The 27,311-nt window shown below is 35.7% G+C and overlaps 4 protein-coding genes and 1 long non-coding RNA gene across 5 annotated transcripts; all 5 read left to right on the forward strand.

Moving 5' to 3' along the window:
* The first annotated feature begins 11,160 nt into the window (after positions 1–11,160).
* On the forward strand, positions 11,161–14,035 carry LOC133784428 (probable isoprenylcysteine alpha-carbonyl methylesterase ICMEL1). The gene is made up of 6 exons (XM_062223778.1): positions 11,161–11,723; positions 12,528–12,604; positions 12,707–12,776; positions 12,867–12,947; positions 13,249–13,323; positions 13,935–14,035. Exons 1-6 carry the CDS (start codon positions 11,434–11,436, stop codon positions 13,963–13,965), a joined length of 624 nt encoding a protein of 207 aa, XP_062079762.1. The 5' UTR covers positions 11,161–11,433; the 3' UTR covers positions 13,966–14,035.
* Positions 14,036–14,265: 230 nt separating this feature from the next.
* Positions 14,266–15,883, forward strand: LOC133784429 (uncharacterized). Its single transcript, XR_009871343.1, has 3 exons — positions 14,266–14,335; positions 15,558–15,603; positions 15,694–15,883. It is a non-coding gene; the product is annotated as an uncharacterized LOC133784429 (long non-coding RNA).
* A 233-nt stretch (positions 15,884–16,116) lies between these two features.
* Positions 16,117–18,421, forward strand: LOC133785916 (uncharacterized). The gene is made up of 6 exons (XM_062225130.1): positions 16,117–16,262; positions 16,471–16,630; positions 16,742–16,794; positions 17,674–17,778; positions 17,954–18,101; positions 18,167–18,421. The coding sequence occupies exons 1-6, from the start codon at positions 16,117–16,119 to the stop codon at positions 18,419–18,421; spliced, it is 867 nt and encodes a 288-aa protein (XP_062081114.1).
* LOC133784430 (uncharacterized) lies at positions 17,651–19,924 on the forward strand. Its single transcript, XM_062223779.1, has 8 exons — positions 17,651–17,831; positions 17,954–18,101; positions 18,167–18,421; positions 18,496–18,833; positions 18,915–19,085; positions 19,164–19,268; positions 19,361–19,529; positions 19,609–19,924. Exons 4-7 carry the CDS (start codon positions 18,607–18,609, stop codon positions 19,515–19,517), a joined length of 660 nt encoding a protein of 219 aa, XP_062079763.1. The 5' UTR covers positions 17,651–17,831; positions 17,954–18,101; positions 18,167–18,421; positions 18,496–18,606; the 3' UTR covers positions 19,518–19,529; positions 19,609–19,924.
* A 4,739-nt stretch (positions 19,925–24,663) lies between these two features.
* On the forward strand, positions 24,664–26,081 carry LOC133784431 (uncharacterized). Its single transcript, XM_062223780.1, has 2 exons — positions 24,664–25,163; positions 25,828–26,081. Exons 1-2 carry the CDS (start codon positions 24,933–24,935, stop codon positions 25,924–25,926), a joined length of 330 nt encoding a protein of 109 aa, XP_062079764.1. The 5' UTR covers positions 24,664–24,932; the 3' UTR covers positions 25,927–26,081.
* The last annotated feature ends 1,230 nt before the right edge of the window (positions 26,082–27,311 follow it).

Here is a 27,311-nt window from a genome sequence, read left to right on the forward strand (position 1 = left end):
GCCTCCTCCAGCATGAATTCAAACTCTTTTGAATTCTTTTCCTTTCAGCCATTCAAACTTCTTCAAAAGTCCAGCATCTTTTGAACGAGTCTTCAGCCTCTGCTGAACGATTATTCAAATGATTTTCACCTAAAAAGCCATTATTTTTATTCAAGTAAAATCAAGATACTTTCATTCCCAAACTCTATAAATAGGACCTAGTACCCAGCCATTTCTTCACCTTTTACTCTAAGTTCAGAAGCTGCTAGTGCTAAGTGAGTGTGAGAGTGTAAACACCTGGTTTGGGAAAATCATAAGCTTAAACATCATAAGCTTATCAAACTCTTTGGGAAGTGAGGTTCTATAGTATTTCGGTTGAGGAGTAGATCGGTCTTTCAAGCCTTTGAGGTAACCAAAACTCTAGTTCATTTCTGTATTATGTTATTTTCTTTCTCATAGTCTTCTACCCAATCTCTAACCTTAATCTTCATTTTGGTTAGGGAATCTAAGTTCTTGAGCATGTAAGTTTCGGTAAGCATGATTCTCAAATGGTTTAGTCTTCCCATTTTCCTTTTCATCTCTTTTCTTCTTTCAACTCACTCTTGTTCATTATGGTTATTAGGAGTGTTCCAAAAGTCTTAACTCAGTCCACATATCCCGGTAACTTTGGTAAGGAAAATAGGCTAGAATCAATATGTTATATGCTTATGTTATCTTATGTTTTATGTTGTTAAATGTGTTATGATATGTGTGCATGTATGTTTGTAGGCTTGGGCATATGACCCATATGACTAACAAGACCCCAAATGGGTTATGGGCATATGACCTACTTAGCTAGTAGGACCCCACTAATCCCATGGGCATATGCTTGTTTAGTCTATGGGACCCCAAGTAATAATGGCCATTATAATAAGTGTATGTTACATGTATTATGTTAAGTCTTTATGTTTCTTATAAAGTTATGTTTATGACTATGTGTTAGATTTTCCTTGCTGGGCATTAGGCTCATTCCTTTTTGTTTTATGTGCAGGAAAATAAGCTTTAGAGGCGGTAAGATTCGTGACGCTTAGAGGATGTGTATCGATGGTGAATGGAGTCAAGGGGTTGAGCGTTATTCGATTCGAGGATGTAGTTTCTGTTTTATGTCTTTTTACATGTATTTTCCGCACCATTTATGTAATGTCTTTTATTTTAAATCATGTTTTGTTTTTAAAGACAATGGGATCCCATATCCTTCTTAGTATTCTATTTATTTGTAAGTAACTCTTATTTTACAAGTTACTCAATAAAATTATGGTATTTTCATAAAAATGTAAGTTTTATGTATAGTTTCGTTAATGGTCCAAATAGTCTAGATTAGTGGGTCATTACAGCTTTTAGCAAGACCTGCCTCAACTGAACTAAAATTAAAGACAGACACTAAATAAAACAAAAATAACACAAAGTTAACAAAGACATAACAAAACAAAAAGTAAACAAAGTAAAGTAGTTTTGTCCTTCCCCACACTTAAACAGTACATTGTCCTCAATGGACTCAGGAAAATAGAAAATAGAGTGGAAAGAGAAGAAAAGAAAAACTCCCTCAAAACAGGTTACTTCTCAGGAATATCCATGTCTGCAATGCCAACAGAGTCATCATCATCATGGGCTTGATATGGCACAATGGGCATGGGAACCGGTGGTGGGTATGTCTGCAACCAAGTAGGAGCAGGTGGATATCAAGACATATCCACATTCAAACAAGCTTGGTCCATCCCATAACAAAAATCCTGATAGCTCACATATTCAATAAATCTCTGGTTATGAGCTAGGATATGTTGAGTATTGGCCTGAATATCAAATTGGTCATGATAAACCTCTTGCTCCAAAGCTTGCAAACACTGTTGAGTGGTTCTTCTACTATCATTTAGAGGGGGTATAGGTGTCGGAATAGAAGACTAGGCTTGATCATTAGCCTGAGCAACAAGTTTTCCTTTAATCAATTGAGGGTAGTGTGATCAATAATGTGTAATGGATGCACTTTGTCTTTAGATTCATTCCAAGGAACACCCGCCTTCTTACATAACGCAGTGATCAATGTGGGAACATTAAAACCATTTGTCACTTGGCTCATACTTTGGATGATTGAGCCATGAATAACCTGCCCCACATTAATGGTCTTGTCAGTGAGAATAACATGAAAAAGAATTGCCTCATGAATATCAACTCGCCCAAGTTCAGCAGTCGGCATTAATTTTGCCCCCATGAACTGCTGCCAAGCTTTGGTATTGATATCCAGATAAGCGGCTTTGATGTAGCGAGGAGCCCCATTACTGTACAAGGTCCATACAGCTCACGGCATTGCAATCTCATCAAGGATAGCTTGTTGATTAAGATTATCTTTAACATGGTCGTATTCATCACGCTGAAAGTGGGGAAGCTCATAGTAGCTATTAATGTCAGATGCTTTGAATGACACTTTCACACTTCCTACTTTCACTTTGTAGTTCTCATGAGCAACAACATTGGCGTAAAATTCACGAATAATAGGCCCAATGCTAGGTTCAGGATGTGCACACAATTTTTCCCAACCCCGAGACTCAATTTGATGCATAAGGAAGGGTTGATCATGATGCATGTGGAGATCAAATCCTCGTTCAAAAACCCACGCCTTGTCATGAGCAATGGCATTCATGTATCTCTCATAGGCTTCGTTGGACACAAACCTTTGGGGATCATAAGGAATTGGTGCCGATGAAGAAGCTTGATGGAGCCATGGCTGTCAAAAAATAGAAAAAATGAAGAACAAAAATTCAAAAACACCAATGTGAGTCACCAAAATAATCAAGAGAAAATCACTACAATGACCAACATTGAACCACACCAAAAAGTTTAAATGCCACCAACTCCGATGTCAAAAAGACACAATGCATCCACTCAAATCATACACAACCGTTGCCAACATACACCAAGAACACTCATACACCAACCATATACTCCACTCCTCTCAAGCTTTTTATCAAACACAAAGAGTGCAGAAAAAATACCAACTCCAAAAAAGGTATGCCATAAAATGAAACTTCCCAAAAATCACAATGTGCACGAACGAATAATCAAATTAATGCAAGACACATTGTACATCAACGTAAACAACCTCACAATGTTTCCAAAATACACTACACCACAATTGTACATCAAACACATAGAGTGCAGAAGACAAAGTGGGATAGGATGGATTTTCGAATTAGTGTGTGTGTGTGAATGGGGATGGAAGAAAAAAAACTTACTTTCACACTTCCCATTTTCGATTTGGGGAAGCTTTAGGGAATAATGGAAGAAAAAAAAAAGTAGAATGATTTAGGGTGATGGTGATGGAAGAAGAAAGAAGAAAACAAGGAAAATGGTGTGGAGGTTTGGGGATGAGAGTAATGGGAGAGAAAAGAAAGGGGACTGGTTGTTTTTGTAAAAAAAAAAAGAGGGATGAAATTGAGTTTTTATTTTTAATTTTTTTTTTAAATACGGTCGTGGGCCGCGACTTGGGAAATGCATACCGCGGCCCGCTCACATACTTGAAGCTTCTTTTTTTTTAAATAACGATCATGGGTCGCAGCTTGGGGAATGCGTGTCGCGGCCTACGCACACACCTGATGCTATTTTTAGACAAAGGGTCGTGACCAAGGAAAGGCGTGCTGCGCCCTGAAAAGACGCCTTCATCTGAAATCATGCTCATGGGTCGCGACCTGGGAGGTGCGGGCCGCGACCTGTGAACCTTCCTGAGACTTTTGCGGTCATCAGTGTTTCCTACCCAATCTGCATCACTATAACACACAAGGTTAGAATTTGTATCTTTGGAGTACCAAATGCCTAAATCAAGAGTATTATTTATGTAACAAATAATTCTTTTTACAGCAGTCACATGAGACTCCATGGGGTTCCCTTGGAAACGTGCACACACTCCAACACTATAACTGATGTCAGGGCGACTAGCAGTTAATAGGAGACTCCCAATCATACTCTTGCAAGGAGTTGGATCAACTTTCTTCCCATTCTCATCTTTAGATAGTTTGACAATAGTTCCCATGGGAGTTTTAGCAAGTTTAGATGCATCGAGTCCAAATCTCTTCACCAAACTTCTGGCATACTTGCTTTGTGAAATGAAAATTCCCTCGTCTGACTACTTAACTTGGAGTCCTAAGAAAAAATTGAGTTCTCCCACCATGCTCATCTCAAACTCTTCCTGCATTTGTTTCTCAAATTCCTGCACTAGAGAATCATTAGTAGAATCAAACACTATATCATAAACATATATTTTTGCTATCATAATATTTGTATCAACATTTTTGATAAAAAAGTGTTTTGTCTACTCCCCCTCTCTTGTACCCCTTTGAGACCAAAAAATGAGTTAGTCTCTCATACTAAGCCCGTGGGGCTTATTTCAACCCATACAAAGATTTTTGCAATTTAAAAACATGATTAGGACAGTAAGGGTCCTCAAACCCTTTGGGTTGCTCCACATAAGCTTCTTCATTCAAAATTTCATTTAAAAAAGTGGATTTGACATCCATTTGGAATAATTTAAAACCAAGAACACATGAAATAGCTAGCTATAATCTTATGGATTCAAGTTTTGCAACAGGGGCAAATGTCTCATCAAAATCAATTCTTTCAACTTAAGTGTACCCTTGTGCAACTAGTCTAGCTTTATTTCTTATTGTGGTCCTGTATTCATCAATTTTATTTTTAAATATTCACTTTGTACTTATAACATTAGTATGACTTGGCCTAGGGACAATGATCCATACCTCATTCCTTCTTAATTGATCTAGCTCTTCTTGCATAGCATTAATCCATAATTCATCATTTAAGGCTTCCTTCGCGTTTTTTGGTTCCAATGTAGAAGTTAAACAAACAAATTGAACCAAGTTTACATACCTCTTCCTAGTGACCATACTTTCATCAAGATTTCCCAAGATGAGATTAGAAGGGTGATTCCTTTTTACTCTGGTTGATGGTTCTTTTTTAACGGAGTCAGAAGAAATAACTGGATTTTCCTTCTCTGTTTGTTCAGTTGTTGTCGCGACAGAATCAGTGTCTCATACATCATCAATTGCTGTTGTCACCTCTGAAGGTTTTGCTGACAGATCTGACATCTATTTATGTTGTTGAACATCAATGAACCTGTCAATTCCTCCTCATGGGAATACTCAGAAAAATATTTTAGATCATCAACAACCACATTAGCAAATTCCATAATAGTTTAGGTTCTCATGTTATAAACACGATAGGCCCTAATATTGGTAGAATATCCAAGAAAAACTCCCAAATCTCTTTTGGCATCAAATTTTCCCAGATTCTAACGTTTTCTAAGAATGTAACACGACACCCAAATACATGAAAATAATTGACATTGGGTTTTCTACCTTTCCAGATCTCATACAGAGTTTTATTTGTACCTGGACGCAGAAAAACATGAATAATTGTGTAACAAGCAGTGTTAATTGCTTCAGCCCACAATTTCGTTGTGAGTATTTTGCTATTCAGCATAACTCTGGCCATTTCCTGCAAGGTACGATTTTTTCGCTCCCCTACCCCATTTTGTTCTGGGGTTTTGGGTGCAGAAAATTCTTGCAAAATTCCAAAAGATTTACAATATTCATCATAAACAAAATTTTCAAACTCCTTGCCATGATCACTTCGTATTCTTACAATTTTTCCAATGTTACAATTTTTTTCAACTCTTAGTCTTGTACAGAGAGTTTGAAAAGCTTCAAAAGTATCTGATTTTTCTCTTAAGAAATCTACCCAAGTAAATCTAGAAAAATCATCCACACATACAAAATTGTATCTCTTACCATTAATACTTTCAACCTGTATAGGACCCATGAGATCAATATGTAATAATTCCAACACATTTGAAGTATTAATATCAGATAGTGCTTTATGGGAAATTTAAAAAAAAATTCCCAATTGACATGATTCACACTTACCAAGTGATTTTTTACCCAGCTTGGGTATACCACAAATGAGACCTGCATTAGCAATCTTTTTCATGTTTTTGAAATTTATATGTCCAAGTTTTTCATGCCACAAATCAATATTATTAAAACTTGATGATGGCGCATGACATGTGAATTTTTGTGCAAGTGTGTGACAATTATCCAAAGAACGAGAACCTTTAAGAACAATGTCACCACTTTGATTTACAACATTACACTCATCATGCGAAAAATTAACAAGGAAACCTTGGTCACAAATTTGGCTTATGCTAATTAAGTTGGCTTTCAGCCCATGAACAAGAAGCACATTTTTTCAGTTTTGGTAACCCTTCAATGTTTAGAGTACCTTTACCTAAAATATTTCATGTCATTCCATCCCCAAATATTACTACTCCACACTTCAAGGATTTGAAGTTGGTGAATATGTTGGCATTACCTGTCATATGTCTTGAACAACCGCTATCATAGTACCATGAACTAAACCCATATTGTTATTTTATGACAAATAAAGGTAGCCAAGCAAACATAGTTATTTTTCTTGACCCATATTGTTTTTTATTTTGAATTTCTTTCGGTCAAGAATTGATTCATGATACCAAAATGTTTAACATAATTCTTTTTAAACAAATTTAACAGTGAAAAACACTTAGGTCTTATGTGTCCTTTAATACCACAAAAATGACAAAATGGTATAAATTGTCCAATGTTTTTCTTCAGAAATTTTCTTTAGTTGATCTGTTGAAATAGATGATAATTGTGTGGTCTCTAAAGAGTTACTTGTTCTTGCAAAACAGTTAGTTGTCACAACGGTCGGATAATTCATGGATTTTACAAAAACCGTTTTTCTTGAGGATTCAGATCTATTATCCTAATCCACTATAATCACCAACCATTTTTCCTACAGAGAGAATATCATCCAAAATTCCAAATCTTGGATTAAGCATTTTGACTCCTTTTTGCATAAGATCAATTTCTTTACTCAAATAATTAATTTCATCATTTTTGGAAGCAATAATCATTTCAAGTTCTTCAATTTTTTCAACATATTTTTTATTATTGTTAGTCATTAATCGATTCTCAGAGCAAACTTTCAGCCATTGATCATACATTATTTTATAAGAATCTTTCAATGACTCCTCATCTAAGTTAGAATCATCAGAGTCAATATCAAATTTCTCATTATTCTGAATATAATTATTAAGGCATAACAAATCCTTGGAATCAACAGAAGAAAAAACCATACATTTGTGAACAGATGTTAAGGCAACACTATTTTCTTCCTCATCACTCTATTATGAGTCTTGATCACTCCAAGTGGCTCCCATGACTTTCTTTTTCTTTAAAGTATTTGCAAACTCAGATTGAATGTGTCCAAATCCTTCACATTCCCTACACTGAATACCTTTTTTATTAGTTTCAAAGGGTTTAGAAAAATTACCTTTTGGGTTTTTAGATATGGCCTTTTTGTTTCCCAATTTCTTTATGTTCTTTTGAAATTTTTTTGTTAACAAAGCCATCTCATCATCCTCATCATCCAAACTTTCCTTCTTTTCTCTGGAAGATTTCAAGCCAATAGATTTCTCATTGATTTCTTCTGTTTTACCTTTTTGTCTAATTTTTTGGTTTAGTTCAAAAGTTCAGAGTGAACCCATCAATTCTTCTACTTTTATTTTGTCCAGATCTTTTGCTTCTTCAATTGTAGTTAGCTTAGTCTGAAACTTGTCAAAGAGAACTCTAACAATTTTTCAAACCAAAACATTCTCTTCAAGTTTCTCACCAAGAGCAAAATATTCGTTAGCAATATATGACAATTTCTCATAAAATTTAGTGAGGGTTTCATTTCAAATTTTGTTGTGAGCATAACAAGCCTAGAACGCTTGACATCAACAGTTCCTTCAAATTGAGTTTGAATGATTTGCCAAGCATCTTTGGCCGAAACACATGAAGAAATCAATTTTAATGTTACCTTCACCAACACCATTAAAAATAGCACATAATTATTTATTATTGTAACTGGACAGTTTATCTTCGGCATCAGTCTAATCAAGTTCAATCTTTACCTTAGTTACATCATTGCTTTATGCTGGAGGAGTCCAACCACTCAAAACAGCTCTCCAAGCCTTTTCATCTTGAGATTTGATGAAGGTTCTCATTCTAACTTTCCAATATGGATAGTTAGAATCATTGAGTAAAGGGGGGCGAGTTATGGAGCCTCCTTTTGTGAAAAAAGACATTGCACGAACAAGAACGACAAACGGAATAAACCAAGATCACACTAAAAAATGAGTGACCCACTCTAATACCAATTGAAATTTCATTTTTAGTAATTACCAGATTAATTAAACCATGTGAATTAATTAAAGTGTGGAATGGTAATTAAATGTTTAAACAGGTTTTAGTTTTGTCGAGATAGATTCCGATCTTGTCACGACAGAAACTAAGCATAATAAAAAGACAGTGTGTTATCCAAAAAATAAGCGTGGATGACGTGGCAGACATTTTTAACACGTGGCTGACACCTGGCAGAGGTTCTGTTCGACTATCAACCAGGGAGATTCCCCTGGCATAACATTTGGATTTTATATACGACTAGCTTGGTCGTATACTCCGTATATTTTGAGAAGATCTTATGCAATTGTAATCATATCCGAGATTATCTCCCATAATTCCTGAGTATCCGATTATTTAGGAAAGAATATCTGTAACAAATTTATGTAATCCTCCTTAAGCCTATAAATAGAGAAGAAATAGCTCAAGGGAGGGACTTTTGGACTTTTTGGTTAATTCTGAGTTTATTCTTTACAAGAAAATTACAGCTATTATCTTTCGATTGTATTATTCACCCCTCTAAGGCTTGTGAAAATCGAAGAACCCTAGTTCTTTGATCACTCCTTTGAGAATCAATATCAATAACAACTTAAGTGGACGTAGATCATTACCAATTCGTGGGGCCGAACCACTATAATTTGTTGTGTTGTTTACTGTTCTTTCCATTAGATCTATTTCAATACCTTCTATCACATCAAGCATTTGACTCCGTGTCAGTTGACCAAAACAAGGGTCAACATTCTGGTGCTTTCATTGAGAGCTTGATATGAAGCGGTTGAAGTACTAATGGCAAAGACAACAAGGAGGACTGGACAGGTTGCTGACGCTGCATCATCTCAACCTCCTCCTCCGAACACGGCTGAGAATGAGCCACACTTGGAGTTTGATGAGGAGGAATTGGACTCCGAAACGCTAAGAAATACTCTGGGAGTATTGCAAGATGAATTGGCCAATCTGAGGGCTAGTCAAGAAAGTGTTGCGGAGACAATGGCACGAAAGCAGCAAGAAATAGAGCATCAGCGCCAAGAGCTGAGTGAAAGACAGGCAGAGATGGACCGTCGTCAGAGGGGGTCCATGGCAGCCCTCGAAGCAGCCCTCCAATTGGCTAGGAATCAGGCTACACCTACTTCACAGCCTGATCATCCCTCAAATCACTACTTCAAAACTGGGCTTTCCCGACACCCAACCACGACAGTCAACTCTGTTGGCTGCTGTAATTTCTTAGCGTGACTCTACACAGACAGTTAAAAACTGTAGGCATAGAGACCAACGCCGACAGCTAATAACTGTCACCATTGCTTTTGACTGTCGCTATTGACCCCAACGCCGACAGTTAATTCAAGACCAATGCCGACAGTTAAAATGTGTCGCTATTGACCTCAACACCAACAGTTAATTCGAGGCTGGACTCCGAAACGCTAAGAAATACTCTGGGGGTATTGCAAGATGAATTGGCCAATCTGAGGGCTAGTCAAGAAAGTGTTGCGGAGACAATGGCGCGACAGCAGCAAGAAATAGAGCTTCAGCGCCAAGAGCTGAGTGAAAGACAGGCAGAGATGGACCGTCGTCAGAGGGGCGCCATGGCAGCCCTCGAAGCAGCCCTCCAATTGGCTAGGAATCAGGCTGCACCTACCTCACAGCCCAATCATCCCTCAAATCACTACTACAAAACTGGGCTTTCCCGACACCCAACCACGACAGTCAACTCTGTTGGCTGTCGTAATTTCTTAGCGTGACTCTACACCGACAGTTAAAAACTGTAGGCATAGAGACCAACGCCGACAGCTAATAACTGTCACCATTGCTTTTGACTGTCGCTCACTACTACAAAATTGTACTTAAATGACATGCATGAGATGACGTTTGTAGTAGAACTATCGTGTCATGTTAAAAATATACATGACACAACAGTCGCTCACAAACTGTTGTGCCATGTAAATTAAAACTCACATGTAACGATAGTTCTAATGAGACTGTTGTAGCATGCCTATTTTTAACATGAGACAACATTTCTACTTAAACTGTTGTCTAATGCAATACAAATTTTCTAATCATTTACTAATTTAATTTGTATTATTTTAATATAATTTAATATATTTTATGTAAATATATTAATAAAAAAGTATTAATTAATAATTTGCAACACATAATAACTAATAGTTAAAAAATGAGTTTTGTTTTTAAATGAGTTATTCAAATAATTGTTTAAATTTTTAATACTTTTTTGTAATATTAATTGCTAATTGAATTACTTATTATATATTTAATAAAAAAAGATTTCTTTTATTAAAAATTCATTAATGATGGTGTTGGTAATACTTAAAAAAATAGTTTTTTATTTAGGTAATTAAAAATTTGACAATTAAACATAAAACAGTGCTTGGTAACTTTATTTTTATTTATTATTTTAAAATTTTTTATTTAAAATTCATTAAATTTTGAAAATAGAATTTGTTCACTTTTAATTTTTTTTTTAAACCGTTTCGACTTTTTGTTTCTTCTCTTCTTCAAATCAACACCTCACTTCATATTGTTAAACAAAAATAAAAATAAAAATTAACTTTTATTTTTATTTTTTGTTTAACAATATGAGGTGTTGATTTAAATACCCCTCAGCAAGATACTGGGTATGTGTCTTTAATTTCTCGTCCCATTTTCTCACTACACCAAATACCCCTTTCCATAAAACATGAATATAATAATATTGAGAAAGTATTATAACGCATCAAATAATAAAATATCAGGGGGGAAAAAAATTGGCCGTATCAAAATTGGCGGTACCAAAATTTTGGAGCCAAATTATCTTCTATACTTTTTTATTTGCCTCTGTTTTTTTATTTCCAAAGCTCTAAACATTTTTCTAACACACTTCTATCCCTCAAGCGATACCCAGTTAGGGTTTCAGTATTAGCCACCGTCTTCCTCTTCTTCTTCGGCCTGCTTGATTCTAAACCTAGCCGTGACGCCTGTTCCCTCGTCTGCAAGCGGTGGCTAACCCTAGAGCGCCTCAGCCGCACCACGCTCCGAAAACGGGCAGTCTTCAAATTCCAACAATGACCCATCTTTCGTTTGCGAGATATGCGCGAAACCCAAGTCTGGAAGTGAGTTGTTTATCATCAAGGGTTGTAGCCATTCTTACTGTTCCGGGTGCATGGCCAGGTACGTTGCTTCAAAGCTTCAAGATAACATTACGAGGCTTCTCATTTCTTCGTCGTTTGAAAATGAAAAGGCCTCCTTCCAGCCCATTAAGCCCCTTCTTCCCAAGATAAAAATGGCTAAGACGTTTTACCAGCACCGGCGACGCAGAACCAATAGTGAAGATTCTATATCTTCGTTATCTGACATCGAAGGCCGTCGATCTTTGAGGCGTGATGTTGGCCACGCCGCGGCCGAGACGTTCTTGCTCACTCGTCTGAGTTTAAAGCTTTTGAGATATCTTGGGTGAGTAAGTTTTTATCAAGTTTTGTTGCTTTTTGTTTTTTAATATGGTAATTGGTTTCGTGTATTGTGGTTTGTGATTCTTGTTTCTTTTTAGATCATCCATTTTGGTAATTTCGATCTGTTTATTGAGTAGCTTCATTTGTAGTTTATTTGTTTGATTAATGTAATCAAGCTGCAAAAATTGGCCTTGTCTTTTTTTCTTTGACAATCAGTTGTATAATGATGAATGGAGGACATAGTGCTAATTGGATGAAATTAAGGTCTTATGAAGGAGATGTAGTTAGCCTTTGTCTAAAGTTTGTTGTAATTTCCTCTGAGGAGTAGACTTTCTTTTTCATTTCAAATCATTTTGAATAGAAGACACACACAATACAATCAACTTCATAAAGAATGGTACTGATGGACATTGTTAGAGTGTCCTGATTAACATGTGTTTAGCTAAATTTTAACTTGTTAGAGTGTGATGTATCAAGTTGATGGTAAATTAGAGGGTAATTGATCTTAGGTAGAAAACAACATAGAGGAAAGAAAGATAAACTGTATGGAAGAGTGATGATAAAAGCAATTGCAAGTTGTTGAATTGTTGGATTATTCAATAGTTTACATTAGAACTCAGGCACATTTTATAACAATCCTGGTAATTCTTGCCATCAATGGAAAATTATAAAATTGGCCAGTTTTAATTGGTACAATTCTGTTTTATCATGATAATTTTTTTAGTAGCTTAAATAGGTACTTCTAAAGCTTCTTTAAGTCTTCTTCCCTCTTTCAGAAATGTTCCCTAACCATTTTTCTTATATTCAGGGTAGGCTACAGATGGATGAAAAGATTTCTTGCACTTGGTTGTTATGCATTGTTACTTGTACCAGGCTTTTGTCAAGGTCTGCAACATTTATATTTGTCTGTTTATAAATATTGTTATCAAAGTAGAAATAAGAAAATTCAGTGTATGGGAGAATAACTAGCGTGCCTTTTCATTTCAGTTGGTTACAACTATTTCTTCTCCAGTCAGATACGCAGGAGTATTGTTTACGGCGATAAACCAAGGAATAGGTAGGATATCTAGAAACTTTGTGCATTTTTGATATTCTGAATCTTTTGATTTCAAGATTTGTCGCATTGATACTGAGAGTTGTTTTGCAGGCTGGATCTGTATCTACCTAAAAATAGTGATGGGCCAAAACCAGTCATTGCATTTGTAACTGGTGGAGTCTGGATTATTGGGTGAGTTAGATTTTCCCTTGATTAATATTATTGAACACTTGGTCACAGTTAGTATGCTGTAACATTTATGTTGGCTTTTTTTTTTTAATTAAAAAATATTAAAGAATGTATTCTGGCATCTGGTTCTGGTTATGAGTTCAAGCTGATGAAACAATGTATTTTTAGATAGATAGGAAAAATAAAAGAAATGTGGAGGTGAAGAACAGCTGGATCTGCCAATTAAAAATAGAAGTAGCATTCCGGGTTGCATAATTACTTTATGTCTTAACATCTCTCTCTCTCTCTCTCTTGGCTAATGCAGCTATAAAGCATGGGGTTCTCTTCTGGGTCAACAGTTATCAGAAGGGGACATTATTGTGGCGTGCATAGATTACATGTAATGTATTCTTTTCAAATGTTTATGTACTATACAAATAAAATTCCCATTGTGGACGTTGACTGCCTGTGATGCTAACTTTTGTTATTGAAATCTTCATGTAGAAATTTTCCTCAAGGAACTATTAGTGATATAATAAAAGGGTATTATTTATAACGGTTGAATATGCTACAATCTTTTATGATTTTCGAATACCCTTCAGTCTCATGTTACCTGCAAAGGCAAGAATTAGCATGACTCTGATAAAAATATGTATTAGATAGTATTTATATATCCATAGTGAAGCCACTGAGAATAAGAGGAAAACAAATAAAGTATCAACTCAAATGCAGTCCACATTTGAGATCTAGAGGCTTTTGTTGGAGTCAGCCACTGAAAAGGACCTTTGAGGATCTACTGGTACAACACTCATCACAACAAGAATAAGGGAACACTTGGAGAGATAGAACTATGACAGAAATGGAGTCCAACTATTTTAATTAATTTCTCTAGCTACTGATTTCCCTCAAAATTTTGATATTGCCAATGCAATGTTTACTGTTTAGAGTAATTTCCTTTCATTTTTCTTTTAAAAATATATATTTTGAAATAAGTGGTTTTCTTATATGCAGAGGCCAACTTTCTAACTCGAGAAGCAAATGAATGGTACAAAGAACCTGCTTCAGCAAGCGCTTGTAGCCCTTCAGACGATTTCTCTCATGATTTTGACGATTTCTCTGTGCGTCTTTCAAAACCTCATCTATGGTTTTTAGATTTCAGTTTCATATTAATAAATATATATATTTGTTGAAATACATATGCTTATTGTTTGTCTAATATTTATTTATATATAAATATATATTATACTGTGCAAAGTGATGTGTTTATCATTCTATTTTCTAGCTTGCTTATATTAGCTTTGATCTTATGATAGTTTGATGGCATTGGGTCTCAAGGCACAAAAGTTATTATCTACAACTTATGGGCTAATGATGACGAGATTGTAGAGTTATACTTCGATACAGATCCTAAGGTAACTTGTTTTGTCTTTCTTTTTAGTTTCAATAATGTTAAAATTAAAAGAAATATGTTGACACAAAAAGATGCAATGTGTATATAGTCAGTGTCCTTTTGAGCCAAACTTCTCTTAGCACTCATAGCTTGCAAATTACTTATCCTTTTTGGTATTCTGCTTAAACATAGTCTTAGCTATATTGTATGCACGCTAGAGACAGTGGTATGCTCGCTGAGATGGTTAGGGACAGTGGTTGTCACCAGCTTAAAAAGTTTACATTAGTATATAGAAGAGATAAGAAGATACATTCTTGTTAGTATAAGGTTATCAAAGTTTACCAGCTTAAAAAGACAGTGGTTGTCAAATATGATATGTCATATATTGAATTGAGGCAGAAAGGAGCATAGACTTGTTAGTATAAGGTTATCAATATTGAGTGTTGTTTTGGTTTGGTCATATAGTATCTAATTCTGGTAGAGGAACTTGAAAAAGAGATAGTTTTGAACAATTTGTTTGTAGCAATATTCAACTAGGATTGGGATGAAAATCAGTTTATGTTTTGTTGTTGAGTTGTGTATTTTGTTTGAGTGATCTTGAGAACTTAGAGAGAATGAGATTATTAATTAGTATTTGTATCTTAGATTATAGTTTCCTCCTCTTTCTCTTAGATGATCATTGCTCTGACTTTCTCATCCAAATTTTCAACTTCTAGAACTACATGGATTCATCATGGTAAAATTCTGGTTTTGGTTGTGTTCTTGTTTTTTCATCATGGATTCATCATGGTAAAATTCTGGTTTTGGTTGTGTTCAACTTCTAGAACTACATGGAATGGAAGTCTTGTTTTTTTCTTTTCTTTCTAAAATGGGAATTCTCTTTCTGGACTGTTTATGATGCTGTGTTCTTTTCTTTCTAAACTGGAAGTCTTGTTTTTTATGGACTGTTTATGATGCTCTGTCAAGTACACCCCAGAATCCCTTTTTCCTTTTCGAACTGCTGTAGGCCATGATGATGAACATTTAAGTTCTCAGGTGCATAGGAACTTGACAAAGTAGCAACATCATCAGAAAAAACAACATCATCAGAACTAATGATGATATATATTTGATAAATTGTAGTGAAAATCAAACATTATTACAAGTATATATAGATACATCTTTTTTAATATGCTTTCTTAGTTTGAAATTATCAAGATCAATAGCTAGAGATACACTATATTGATTTTTCCCTTGTTCTTTAGGGAGGATACTTTTGAAAGGAGACAACATAACTCTGATGATGAATTCGTAAGTATGCATAAAAACAACTTATATTTGTATGTATATGCTATTTAAATCGTTCCCTCTCACTCATTAGTAACTTCTTTTCTTTTTCAGGGGAAAATGATGGTCATGTCACTATTTGGATTGATTGGGGCTTACAGTGTTGTTCCCGTAGCATAGCATGTATGTTGAGTTAATTTACAGTTACTATTTCGACTGCTTGGTTTGAGTACATTTTGGATAGCATGTAGGAGAACTCATTGAATGTTGATTTTATATGCCTATAAGTAGATGAGTTGTTGCATTGCTTTAGAAGTTGATTTTATGTAGTAGACTAGCTGGAGAAGTTGTGTATGTTTGTGGGTACTGATTTATTCCATTGCTTTAGAAATGGATATTGAGTTGTGGTGGACTACTAGTCTACTATATAAAGTTGCCATTGATTTTCTCGAAGTCCTCTTCTGTGCAAAATTAGTTACTTGTTTATTTATTTTAATAACATGTAAGCCTTGTTGATTTATATATATATATATAATTATGGCTTTGCATGAAGTAAATGGCTGTAAACTTGTCTATTTAGATAATGCTGCAACTTCCCAGAAGCCTATAGCTGTCATGAAAGCTTCACAAAACTATTACGAAGATTACAATTCAAATGTGCATCGTGGAATCCATTCGTTAAGGTACTTAATGCTTGATTGGTATGAAAACTAGCAGTAATAGACTATATTGCAAAGTTATGATAGAGGGAGATATTACTTTATGTGTGTGAGTTATGCCACAAAAGTTGTACTTTGCTTGATTGAAAGGAGAAAAAAAAATGGATGTGTTATGATTTATAGAAAAACTTATGTATGCTATTGACTTCCATTTTCGCTTTCATGAAAATAGTGCAAGGGCAACAGACAAGTATGAGTTGGCAAGAAAGAAGATTGCATCTTTTATCAATTTATCAAATTCTAGTGAGATTGTATTTACAAGAAATGCTACAGAAGCCATCAATCTAGTAGCTTATTCATGGGGCCTCCAAAATTTAAAGCAAGAAGATGAGGTGATTTTTTTTTCTTTCCCTATACCCTTCTATTTTTATGCTATTTTTTCTGATAGTTTTATGAAAGTGACTTCACATGCTTTGCTATGTGCATTACATTCATGAATACAGAACAAAACATTATCTGCAAATTTCATTGTTATCATGATATTTGCCTTATCTAAGTCATTTATTTATATATATTTGTTTTTATTATAAGAAATGAAAGTAGCTTTATTATGATTGTGAAAAATCATTACAACCAAATCATTATTTCAAATACTCCAAATCAAACTCAAGCAATTGAAAATATAAAAGGCTTAAACACATAAACAACCAAACTGAAAGACTCAAAAACCATAATAAACTAAAGTAAAACATTTTCTCTCATAAATATCAGAAAAGGAAAAGAAATTAAACTCTTTCACACACTTGAGCCCAATAACAACTCAAATTTTTATCATTTCTCATATATATCTAGCTAGTTTTCCTTTTGAGAAAGATCATATCATTTCTTTGAAACCAAATTGCCCACATTATGGCCAATCTACCATAATTCCAAATTATCTTCCTCTTTTTGCTAGAAAGAATGATCTGATCTTCAATATATTCATAATATCTTCTGCGTACTCTCATAAACACCCTTGAATTTTCCTAGACCCTTCACTTGCTGAAGAATGTCCTGACAGAGATGCAAAGCGAAGAACCATACCAGGGCTTGGCCATATTCCCATAACAAAATGGTTAATTAGGAGAGTGGTATAGAATATGATTTTAATACTGTCAGTTCTCATTCGACATTTAGCTTTCTCTGTATCCAACCAATTTGATATTGTTTTATGGTACTCTCTCTCTGTGAGATCTTTATTATGTTCTTTTTTGTGAAGAATATTAATATTACAAATTGTTTTTAAGTAGTTGTGGCTTCTTTGCTACATTGTTTGATAAATTGTATAGTATGAACTATAATTTGACCCCATTACCTGCTTATCCTAGTTAAGTAGTTTTGACTATTCCCATCTTTTTTTTTTGCAAATTCTGCTGACATTTGCTGAACATCACAGTTCCATTGTTCATTGGCAACTTGTTGCTCAAAAGACTGGTGCTATTTTGAAATTTGTGAGCTTAAGTAAAGATGAAGTTCCAGATATCAACGTGTTGAAGGAAATGTTGTTGACGAAAACAAAACTTGTAGTAGTCCATCATGTCTCTAATATGCTTGGTATGTTTATGTGGCTAAATTCTTTGTTGTCTTTTTTCTCCTTATTGCTCTTTATGTTTTTTTTTCCGGCTAGCAGGAAGCTGGCTTTCATAGTTGTCTCACATAAAATTTACTACTTTTAGGTTTCAGAATGTCAAAATGTTTGTTGACACTGCTCCAGAAGTTGAGGCACTGATGGACACTACTCTAGAAGTTAAGGCACCTATTAACACTAGTACTTTGCATGAGACACCTACACTTTCACTTTCTATTCATCCTGAGCCACTGAAGGTAAATTCTCTTATATTGTTTAAGAAATGATTATTTAACTTATACTGATTATAACATCATTGTAGAAAGATGTTAAGTGCAAATTATACGTTGGGCAAGGTGGTGTTGTTGTGGCTCTTAGATGGGTGGTGGCTACCAAAGGCAATGTACATGGGAAAATTTTAGCACTTGGTAACTATCGCGTGGTTATTGATAAATGTCTAGATGGGAGTGCGAAACTACCTGTCTCAGTTGGGGATGGGACAACTCTTGTGGTTCATGCGGTCAACAGTTTTGTTGCTTGGCCATCGCATCTGATCATTTCTTATGATCATGAATAGGTAACAAAAATTTTGATAGAAAATTGATTGTATTTTGTGATTTTTTATCTAACTTTTCTGTGTTTATTGTGAAGGAACCCAAGAGACTAAAGAGAAAGAGGATTTCAGCAGCTTGTTTGCCAACACAAGACCTAAAACATCCTCCACAACAGCTTCCCACTACTCAAGAAGAGGTAGGATCAAGTATGGCTAGTAAGCTGTCGATTATCTTCAAGGTTTCCATTGGACTTCCCATGTTTTTGAAGATACTTTTGGGTTCAGTTAAGTACGTAGAACCAGGATTCATGATTGACATTCTTATGGAGACCAATATTATGGGTGAACAATATAACTTATATATCTCAGATGAGGATATAGTACACTTTGGACTTATGGAAGAAATCAGTGCGTTTTGCATTTCATTCTATATCAGGTAAATTTTAAATTAATAAACATTATATATTTTTGTTTCTTTTTAAGTATAAATATTATATCATTAACTTTCTGTATGTAGTATAATATATTCCGAGTTGTGCGATAGATATATATCCCACTTTTTTGGTTTCATTGAGCCATCGTGGTCATTGAGAATTGGAACAAATATGGATAATCGGGCTGAAATTATCTTAGAGCGTATCAACAACACAGTGATGGGTCAAACTTGGTTAATGCCATACCATTTATTGTAAGTAAAATTTTCATTTAATATCAATTATACTTATACCTTATGATGTTTATTTTAATAGCTTTGTTTTAAATGCAGACGTCACTGGATGTTAGTGATCATTGATCCAGATGACGATACATGTTACCATCTTGATCCACTTAAAAAATCCCCTCCAAATGATTTGAAGAACCTTATGAATAGGTAATACATTTGAAACTCATTTTAGAATATAATATGGTTATCTGATATGGAAATAAAAAATTAATATGCTCATGATATTGATGTATATATAGTGTCTCTTCACACATTAAGCAAAAGACAGGAAGGAATGAAAAAAAGTACAAGTGGAAAATAGTCAATTTCCCTCGTCAAACATCTTCAGTAGAGTGCGGCTTTTATATCATAAGGATGATGAAGGACTATTGCTTGAATGAGACACTCATGCGATGATTAACTTGTAATGTAAGTGTATTTATTATTATTGAACTACAATTCTATTGAATTTAATTTCTAACTTAGTTTTTTATTTTGTGTTTTGTAGTATGGTGGGAAGAATATATATATACTTGGTGAAATTAATGAAACTCGAAATAAATGGGCAGCCAGGCTTCTTGAGCGGATGAGTCATAGCTATGGTAACTTTTGAAATTAGAATTAAAAAATATACTAATTGTAGTTTTTAGTTAGCACTTACATAGTTATTCCAAGTGTATATTTTGTTCTTGTAATTTTTAAATTTGGAACATACTGAGTTCTATTGATTATTTTGTCTGCTTATTGATTCTGTCAGAACTATGTTGTAATTACACAGGAAATTATAAAGGAATATAGTGGTTGAAAATAGAGAAATGAAAAAATTCTCATATTTTACATGGGACGTCGGTCTCCACAAAATTGTCGTCTTATGTATTACAGGGAACGATGCTTGCACATAAATTGTCATCTCATGTACTGCAGAAAGATGACGCTTGAGTAGGAACTGTCGTCTCATTTACTGCAGTGGATGACGCTTGCACATAAATTGTTGTCTTATGTACTACAAGAGACAACATTTGTATAGGAACAATCGTCTAATGTATGACAAGAGATGACACTTTTATTTAAACCGTCATTTCATGCTTTACATGGCATGACATTGCATGGGACGACGGTACTAGAACCGACGTATGAGAGTCCATACGACGGTTTAAAACCATCGTCTCATGTCAATTTTGTAGTAGTGGCTATTGACCCCAACGCCGACAGTTAATTCAAGACCAATGCCGACAGTTAAAATGTGTCGCTATTGACCTCAACACCAACAGTTAATTCGAGACCAATGTCGACACTTAAAAATTGTCGTTATTGACCCCAATGCCGACAGTTAATAAAAGTTCAATACCGACAGTTATAAAATGTCGCCGAAATTTAAATAAAAAAGTTATTTAAAATTATAATTAATGAATAATATAATTTAAAAAATAAACTAAATCATGTAAATATATTTATAAAAATAATTTATTAATTAAAAACTTTAAAAGCTAGATTTTCTTTTGTTACTAAATTTTTAATATTATATTAACTTTTTATTTATAATAATTTCTATATCAGAATTTAAATTCATTATGATATAATGAATAATATACTTAAATTTTATTTATTTAACATATTTATGAAAAAATTAATTAAAAAAGAGTTATTTTATTGATTGGTTAAATATTGTAAAATAATTTTAAAATTTCACTAATAATATTGGTGTTTTTATTTTTTAAAATCCATGTTTAAAATATTTGAAAAAAATAAGTAAGTTATTTGTTAAATGTTTTAATAATTTTTTAAAAAAAATTATAAGTTGTTAATTTTTAAATATAATTAGAAAATAAAAACTAATAATATATCATTAATATTTTATATAATTATTTTTTCTTAATATCATTATATTTTGTATTTATATATTTTTATAATAATAACTATATTTTGTTTAACAATCAATAATAATAATAACTAAACCCTATCTACCCTCAATCTCAATCTCACTCTCTCTTCTTCTTTTCCTCAAACCCAACCAGCCCTAGCCGCCAGCCCCAATTTTCTTCCTCAAACCCAACCATCCTTCCTCTATCCCTCTTTGACAGTGTGCATGGAGATCTTCGCGCGCAGGCGAGGTGGGTGGCCGATGGTCGGATCACGGCGGCGGGCTCGATGCAGAGGCAGGGGGCTCGGCTCTCTCACTCCTTCGTCCTCCCATCTCTCGCTTGGGTTGGGCTCGACGATGGCTGGAGGTTCAAGGGCTCGGCAGCGGCTGAGGGCTCAGGGGGTGGGCTCGACGGTGAGTGGGGTTCTCCAGGTTGGCTAGGCTTGACGACGCGGGGGTCTCGGGGGTTGGGATCGACCGCGCAAGGACGGGGCTGGCTGGACTGCACATGGTAGCGCGGGTTCACAGGCTTAAACATAGTAGGTAATCTATCTATCTCATTCATTTTTTACTCTCCCTATTTCGTTCTCTCTCAATGTATGTGTTTTTTTTTAATTTTCCGTGTAAGTGTCGTGCTTACTGGGTTTTGTTTCTTAGTGTTGATTTGTTCAATTGAAAGTTTGGATGAACTTGCTCGCCAAATGTTCGAAGAGATTTTTCACAGAGAGTCGTTGCACTCCATTAGTTATTGGGTATAACTGTAAGAAAAATTGATTGTTGACAGAGGTCATACTATGAGCTTATATTAGGTTCTGAAAATACTTGGTTTGGTGAAAATGAGAACGTTTTAAATTCTAGATTTGAACGACTAATTTGTCGTTGTAACGCCCCAACTCCTGGGACCGTTACGGTGTGCCTTGTAAACAGTGCTAAACTCGCTAATAGAGTCATTTGGCCAAAATCACGAGCTAAGTAAGATTAGCGGTTTAGGGAGTAAACATTTTGGTTAAGATGTAACGTTTCACTAGAACGTTTAATATATACATTGGGATCCCGAAAATATAATTTCAGAGTTTATTACAGAACATATTTACAACAGGCCATTCTAAGCGGCAAAACAGGGTTCAACCCTAGTTCCACTTTAAACCTCGGTCGTGGCGGACGAGCAGCTGCATATGTACACGTCGTCACCTAAGCTCTCCAACTCAAGGATGATCTAGCTTCCTCTTGCCTTTACCTGCACCACGTAGCACCCGTGAGCCGAAGCCCAGCAAGAAAACACAGAATAGCATGATATAATATCAACAATAACCATAGTAACCATTCAGGACTATCAGTCCAAGCAAATAGGTGACAATAGCTAAAAGTCACAATAATGAGCATCGCTCCCTCTAGCCATGTGACGATAGGGTCACCAGGGCTTAACCGATAAGTGATTCTTTCTTAAGTTTGATTAGGACAGGTGCAAGGTGATTAGTCACCAACATAACCTTCCTCACGACTCTAGAGTCGAAACTATGGACAACGTCCCTTAGCCATGTGACAAACGGTCACCGGGGTCATATACCTTGGCTATAGTCATCTGGTCGTAGACCAGGCAAGCGCTTATAAGTTCTTCGACCCTAGGGTCGGTCTAGCATTTATGCCATAGAGCCATTCAATGCGTGATTCTCAACTTTAGAGTCGGTCCCTGACTAGTCAGTGCCATACACAAGCAAGTCATGCCACCAATCGTATACCACATGTTCAATATCCATAAACAAGGTATTTAGCATGCTTACTAAACGAATACCAGTACAAATAGGACCATGCGCAACCACAGAGGCTCAAGCTCTCAGCAATATCATACCCAGTATATAAAGCATGTCCCAATCACATGTTTCTCAGGCATCATATGCAATAAATCCAGCAATTCTACATGCACCAGTAATAGCCATGCATGTCACATTTAATAGTCGACCAGCATGCATCAAGAATAGCCATGCATGTCATACATAATAAACAATCAACATGCGTCAATAATAACCATGCATGTCATACATAATAATCAACCGACATGCGTCAATAATAACCATGCATGTCTCATATACACAGGGTGCAGTTTTCTTACCTCAATGTCGAGCTAGAACGATCTAAAGAACGACCCTTGAGAACGATCAACCTTTAAGCCCTTAGCGGTCACCTAATCATAACCAAATATGGAACACCATCAATAACATGATAATAAAAGGTTCCACACCAATATCTAGCCCCCAAGAGGTCAATCCAAACTAATCCAAGTAGTAGGGACACTCCCGAGGCCCATAACTAAGTTCCCGGGGTCAAAACGAGCAAACGGGGTGAAAACAGGGCAAGGGCTGCGGCCCTAGCACCTTGGGCCGCGGACCCCAGGGTTCTCTGAGGCTAGGGCCGCGGCACCCAGCAAGGCTAACTCCCTGACACCTGCTTCTTCGAACTAGGGCCGCGGCGCCAAAGAACAGGGTCGCGGCCCCCAACCCTGGGCCATTCCCAAACGCGTTTTAAACACTCCAAATCTTCCAAAAACATACCCAAACATTCCCCAATAATCAAATCAAAGTTCCCAAGCTTCCCAATACTCCAAAACCCTCAAAACCCAAAGCTCAAACCAACCAAAAACTCAACAATCAACAAAGTCCACTTCTAAGCTTAAAAACTTTAAAAACTTCAAACTTAGATTACCTTCAATTGGGGTTGTTTCTCGTCAAATCCTTCGGTTAAGAAGCTTCTAATCTTTCCTAGGATCGCTATGCCTCGACCCTCGCTTGATTCCGACTCCTAGAACTCAAGATTCCCTCAAAAAGGCTCAAACGGTAAAACGGACTGTTTTGAGAGAGAACGAGAAGTTTCTAACGTACGTTCTTATCTGTCAAGCTACTTCAAGCTTAAGTAACCTCAAATAATACCTAGTGCTCGGGGTCCCGAAAACACCCCCGGGGATACTATAGTCAAAACTTCCAGAATTCCATCCTGATCTCAAATATTCCCAATCTATCACTAAGTAAACATTTCTATTACCCCAAATTTGACCCCGTTATGACAAAACCGCTAACTCATAATCTAAGATCGTCTCATGCAGCATAGCTCGAATATATCTCCATAATAATGAAATCTCATTCACAAATTACAGTATGCACCCAATTTACAAATATGCCCTCATCAGGCCAAATTACCAAAATGCTCTTATAAGTATAAATACACCCATATGCATGCATTCACCATCATATAATAATATAATTCACATTAACGTGCATATAATCATTAAATATTATAATAAATAAATTATGGCCCTCCCGGCCTCCTAATCAAGGTCCTAAACCTTATTAGGAAATTTGGGGCATTACAGTCGTGGTCATGGAATGCCCAAACCCAACTACAGTAAGTGTTTGTTGTTGTTTTTAAAAAAAAAAAAATTAGTTTCTTTTTCTGTTCTGGTGAATTTTTGGGGTATTTTTGGGCTTTTGAACTATTGCAAAACTGAAGGAGGCTTATTTAGATTTAATTGACAAGATTGAAAATGATGTTATAACAATTTTGTGCTTTCTTGTCGATGTTCTTGTAGTTGGTTTGAATAGAAATTAATTAGTAAGTTTCATGATGTATTTGTGGTTTTAATAGAAAAATGAGTCATCTTCAATTGGTATTATGATAACTTTTTAAATTGTGTTTAGATAAAGTGTGGTTTTCATGAAAATGACTTCAATCTCATGTAGATTAATTTATTTTCAATTTAAGTGTGGTTTTAAATTGTATGCTTGAGATCAGTGGCTAAAATTATATTAATACTTGAACTTAGTGGTTATAATTAAATGAATACTTGAGCTCAATGGTTAAAATTACGTGTAAGCAATACAGAGCCTAAGAACATAAAAAATCACTAAATGTAGACAGATATCAACAACCAGCAATCATGTGCATTTAATTCTTGCATTATTTTTAGCACAGTAGCACCCATGAATATGCACCTTTTTATGTTGCAATGGCTGTCTCTGTATGCATACTCATGTGTTAGACCATTTTTCACCCACCATGCTTATTATTTTCATTGGCTTAACTTGCAGGATTACAAGAAGAACGAATATATGGAGGCAGAAATGCAATGTTCAAATGCTTCAAAAAGCATGGAAAGGACGCTTAGAGCAGCTTGCAATGCTACGAATGCTAAGTTTGACAATGTTGTGAAGGTAAGCATTTTCGGTAAGTGTGGTTCTTATTCTTATTTATTTAGTGTAGCTTCAACAATATATCAATTTAATTACTTTACTGTATTTTTGCACAGAAATTTATTGAGATTTGTCCCCCAATCTCCTCTTTGCAATAATTATTGAATAACACATGAAAATTTCGAAGGTTTAGGAAGCCATGCTATGTTCTGCAAACTAGTCTAATGATATGAACCACTCTATATCTTCTTTTAGCAAACAATTGCCCTGGTTTTATTAGCAGTGTGAACAACCATACTTTTTGAGATCTTGACCTCTCGCTCCCCTTTTCCAGATATCCTCATTGGAGGAACTAATAGTGCTTTATCTCCAAAAATAAACATTTAAATAAATAGAGCTTTAGCTATTATGGAAACCATTGGAGTTGTGAGTAGAGTTGGTCTTTTATATTTATATGCTTTGGTTTCTATTTGAAGTTTTTGTATTTTGAGTAAACATGATTGCCATTTGGAGTTCATGTAGAGTCCTTCTTGCAATTACCATATAAATTACATTACTTTGTTGATTTGTTTTTGTCTTGCAATGTTCTTTGATTGATGGATGTATGTAGACTTGACCTTCATATTCTTGTAAAAAGTTAAAAAGGAAACTTGTCTTATGTGTTCAGTGGTGGTTTGTTTTCTAGGTCCTTGATGGTCTTGTATCAGAGTATGAAAAATCAAGTCATGGTCCAGGAAAATGGCAGAAGCTAGCTATGTTGTTACAAAAAAAAGGTTTGCAATGATTTTTCCTCCTTTTTCTTTTTCATTTCCTTTTGTAGATGTGAATAGTATGTATATGGGCATGCCTTTTGATGTCTTTTGAATTCAATGAAAATCCCAGTTTGGAAGGTCCACTACTTGATCTCACCAAGAGATTAATTGACCAAGTTGGATTAGAGAAAAATACTTCTGTTAAAATGCCTGTCAATCAAAGATAAGTTGGCATTACTTAACAAGTAGCTAGAAGCAAGTGATAAGTCAAAGTCTGAATATCTGAAGCGTTATGAGGAATCTATCGATGAGAAGAAGCAGCTAGCTGATGAATATATGGCTCGTATAGCAAACTTACAGAGTGATTGCAGTTCACTGGGTGAGAAGTAGTCTAGCTTGTTGAAGGCACTGGATACCGCCAAGCAAGAATCTGTGGACTGGCAAAGAAAATACGACTATATAATTTTTGTCTTTGTAATATGTAAATTTGGTTTATTTTTTGATTGTTGACTGTTATTGGTGTAATAAATTTATAAAATTGTTGAATAAAAAAGTTTATAATGTTATTTCTTTTATTAGAAATTGTTAGAACTAATCGAATATAAATTTAATGTTACCAATGTTAAATTAATTTAATTTTTGATGTGCATTTCTTTACTACACCATAGAGAGCCAATCACGACACCTAATAACTGTCGGTGTTGCTAGCAATGACAATACCTAAAAACTATCGGTGTTGCCAGCAACGGCGACACTTAAAAACTGCCGGCGTTGCCAGCAACGGCGACACCTATTAACTGTCGGCATTGTCAGCAATGGCGGCACGTATTAACTGTCGGCGTTGCCAGCAACAGCGACACGTATTAACTATCAGCGTTGCCACCAACAATGACATGTATTAACTGTCGGCGTAGCTACTCCCGCACCAGCATAGTCAAATACGACAGTGGGTCGACTGTCGTCGTTGCTCAATAGTGACAGTTAAAAACTGTTGGGAAAACCCGTTTTTGTAGTAGTGAATGGGCCACCTCGAAGGGGTCCCAATCCTAGCCCTCCAATGCAGCCAACAAGCCCTCAAAGACCGGAGCACCCACCAATGCCTCAGGATGATGTCCCACCTAGGGACCCTGAGATGCAGCCTCCATCCCAGGCTAATCGAGGCAATCCCCCACATCCAAGGCAGCAGCCCCGCAGCCTTAGACACCCGAGGGGTGAAGAACCGCACCCATCGAGCAAGAGGCAGCGTCATTCTGGCAACAAAAGGAACTCGGAGATAGGCTCTGCGGTCAGGGTCCCCCCACGGCATGATAATGCACGGGGACCTACCAACCAGCGCAAGGCTCCCCTTAACACTCGGGAAGTTCCAGCCCAAGGAGGCAACCGAGGAGACAGTCGGTCCCACCATAGCCAATCGAGG

Source organism: Humulus lupulus, chromosome 6 (genome assembly GCF_963169125.1).
Source record: "Humulus lupulus chromosome 6, drHumLupu1.1, whole genome shotgun sequence".
Taxonomy (NCBI): Eukaryota; Viridiplantae; Streptophyta; class Magnoliopsida; order Rosales; family Cannabaceae; genus Humulus; species Humulus lupulus.

Coding starts and splice junctions, on each gene's coding strand:
- LOC133784431 (XM_062223780.1), top strand. CDS start 24,933: ATGAATATGCACCTTTTTATGTTGCAATGGCTGTCTCTGTATGCATAC. Junction 25,164..25,827: donor AGTTTGACAATGTTGTGAAG/GTAAGCATTTTC, acceptor TTTGTTTTCTAG/GTCCTTGATGGTCTTGTATC.
- LOC133785916 (XM_062225130.1), top strand. CDS start 16,117: ATGGCTTTGCATGAAGTAAATGGCTGTAAACTTGTCTATTTAGATAAT. Junction 16,263..16,470: donor CGTGGAATCCATTCGTTAAG/GTACTTAATGCT, acceptor TCATGAAAATAG/TGCAAGGGCAACAGACAAGT. Junction 16,631..16,741: donor ATTTAAAGCAAGAAGATGAG/GTGATTTTTTTT, acceptor TCATGAATACAG/AACAAAACATTATCTGCAAA.
- LOC133784428 (XM_062223778.1), top strand. CDS start 11,434: ATGGCCAGGTACGTTGCTTCAAAGCTTCAAGATAACATTACGAGGCTT. Junction 12,777..12,866: donor GGCGATAAACCAAGGAATAG/GTAGGATATCTA, acceptor GTTGTTTTGCAG/GCTGGATCTGTATCTACCTA. Junction 13,324..13,934: donor GTGGCGTGCATAGATTACAT/GTAATGTATTCT, acceptor TCTTATATGCAG/AGGCCAACTTTCTAACTCGA.
- LOC133784430 (XM_062223779.1), top strand. CDS start 18,607: ATGGCTAGTAAGCTGTCGATTATCTTCAAGGTTTCCATTGGACTTCCC. Junction 18,834..18,914: donor TGCATTTCATTCTATATCAG/GTAAATTTTAAA, acceptor TTCTGTATGTAG/TATAATATATTCCGAGTTGT. Junction 19,086..19,163: donor TTAATGCCATACCATTTATT/GTAAGTAAAATT, acceptor TTTTAAATGCAG/ACGTCACTGGATGTTAGTGA.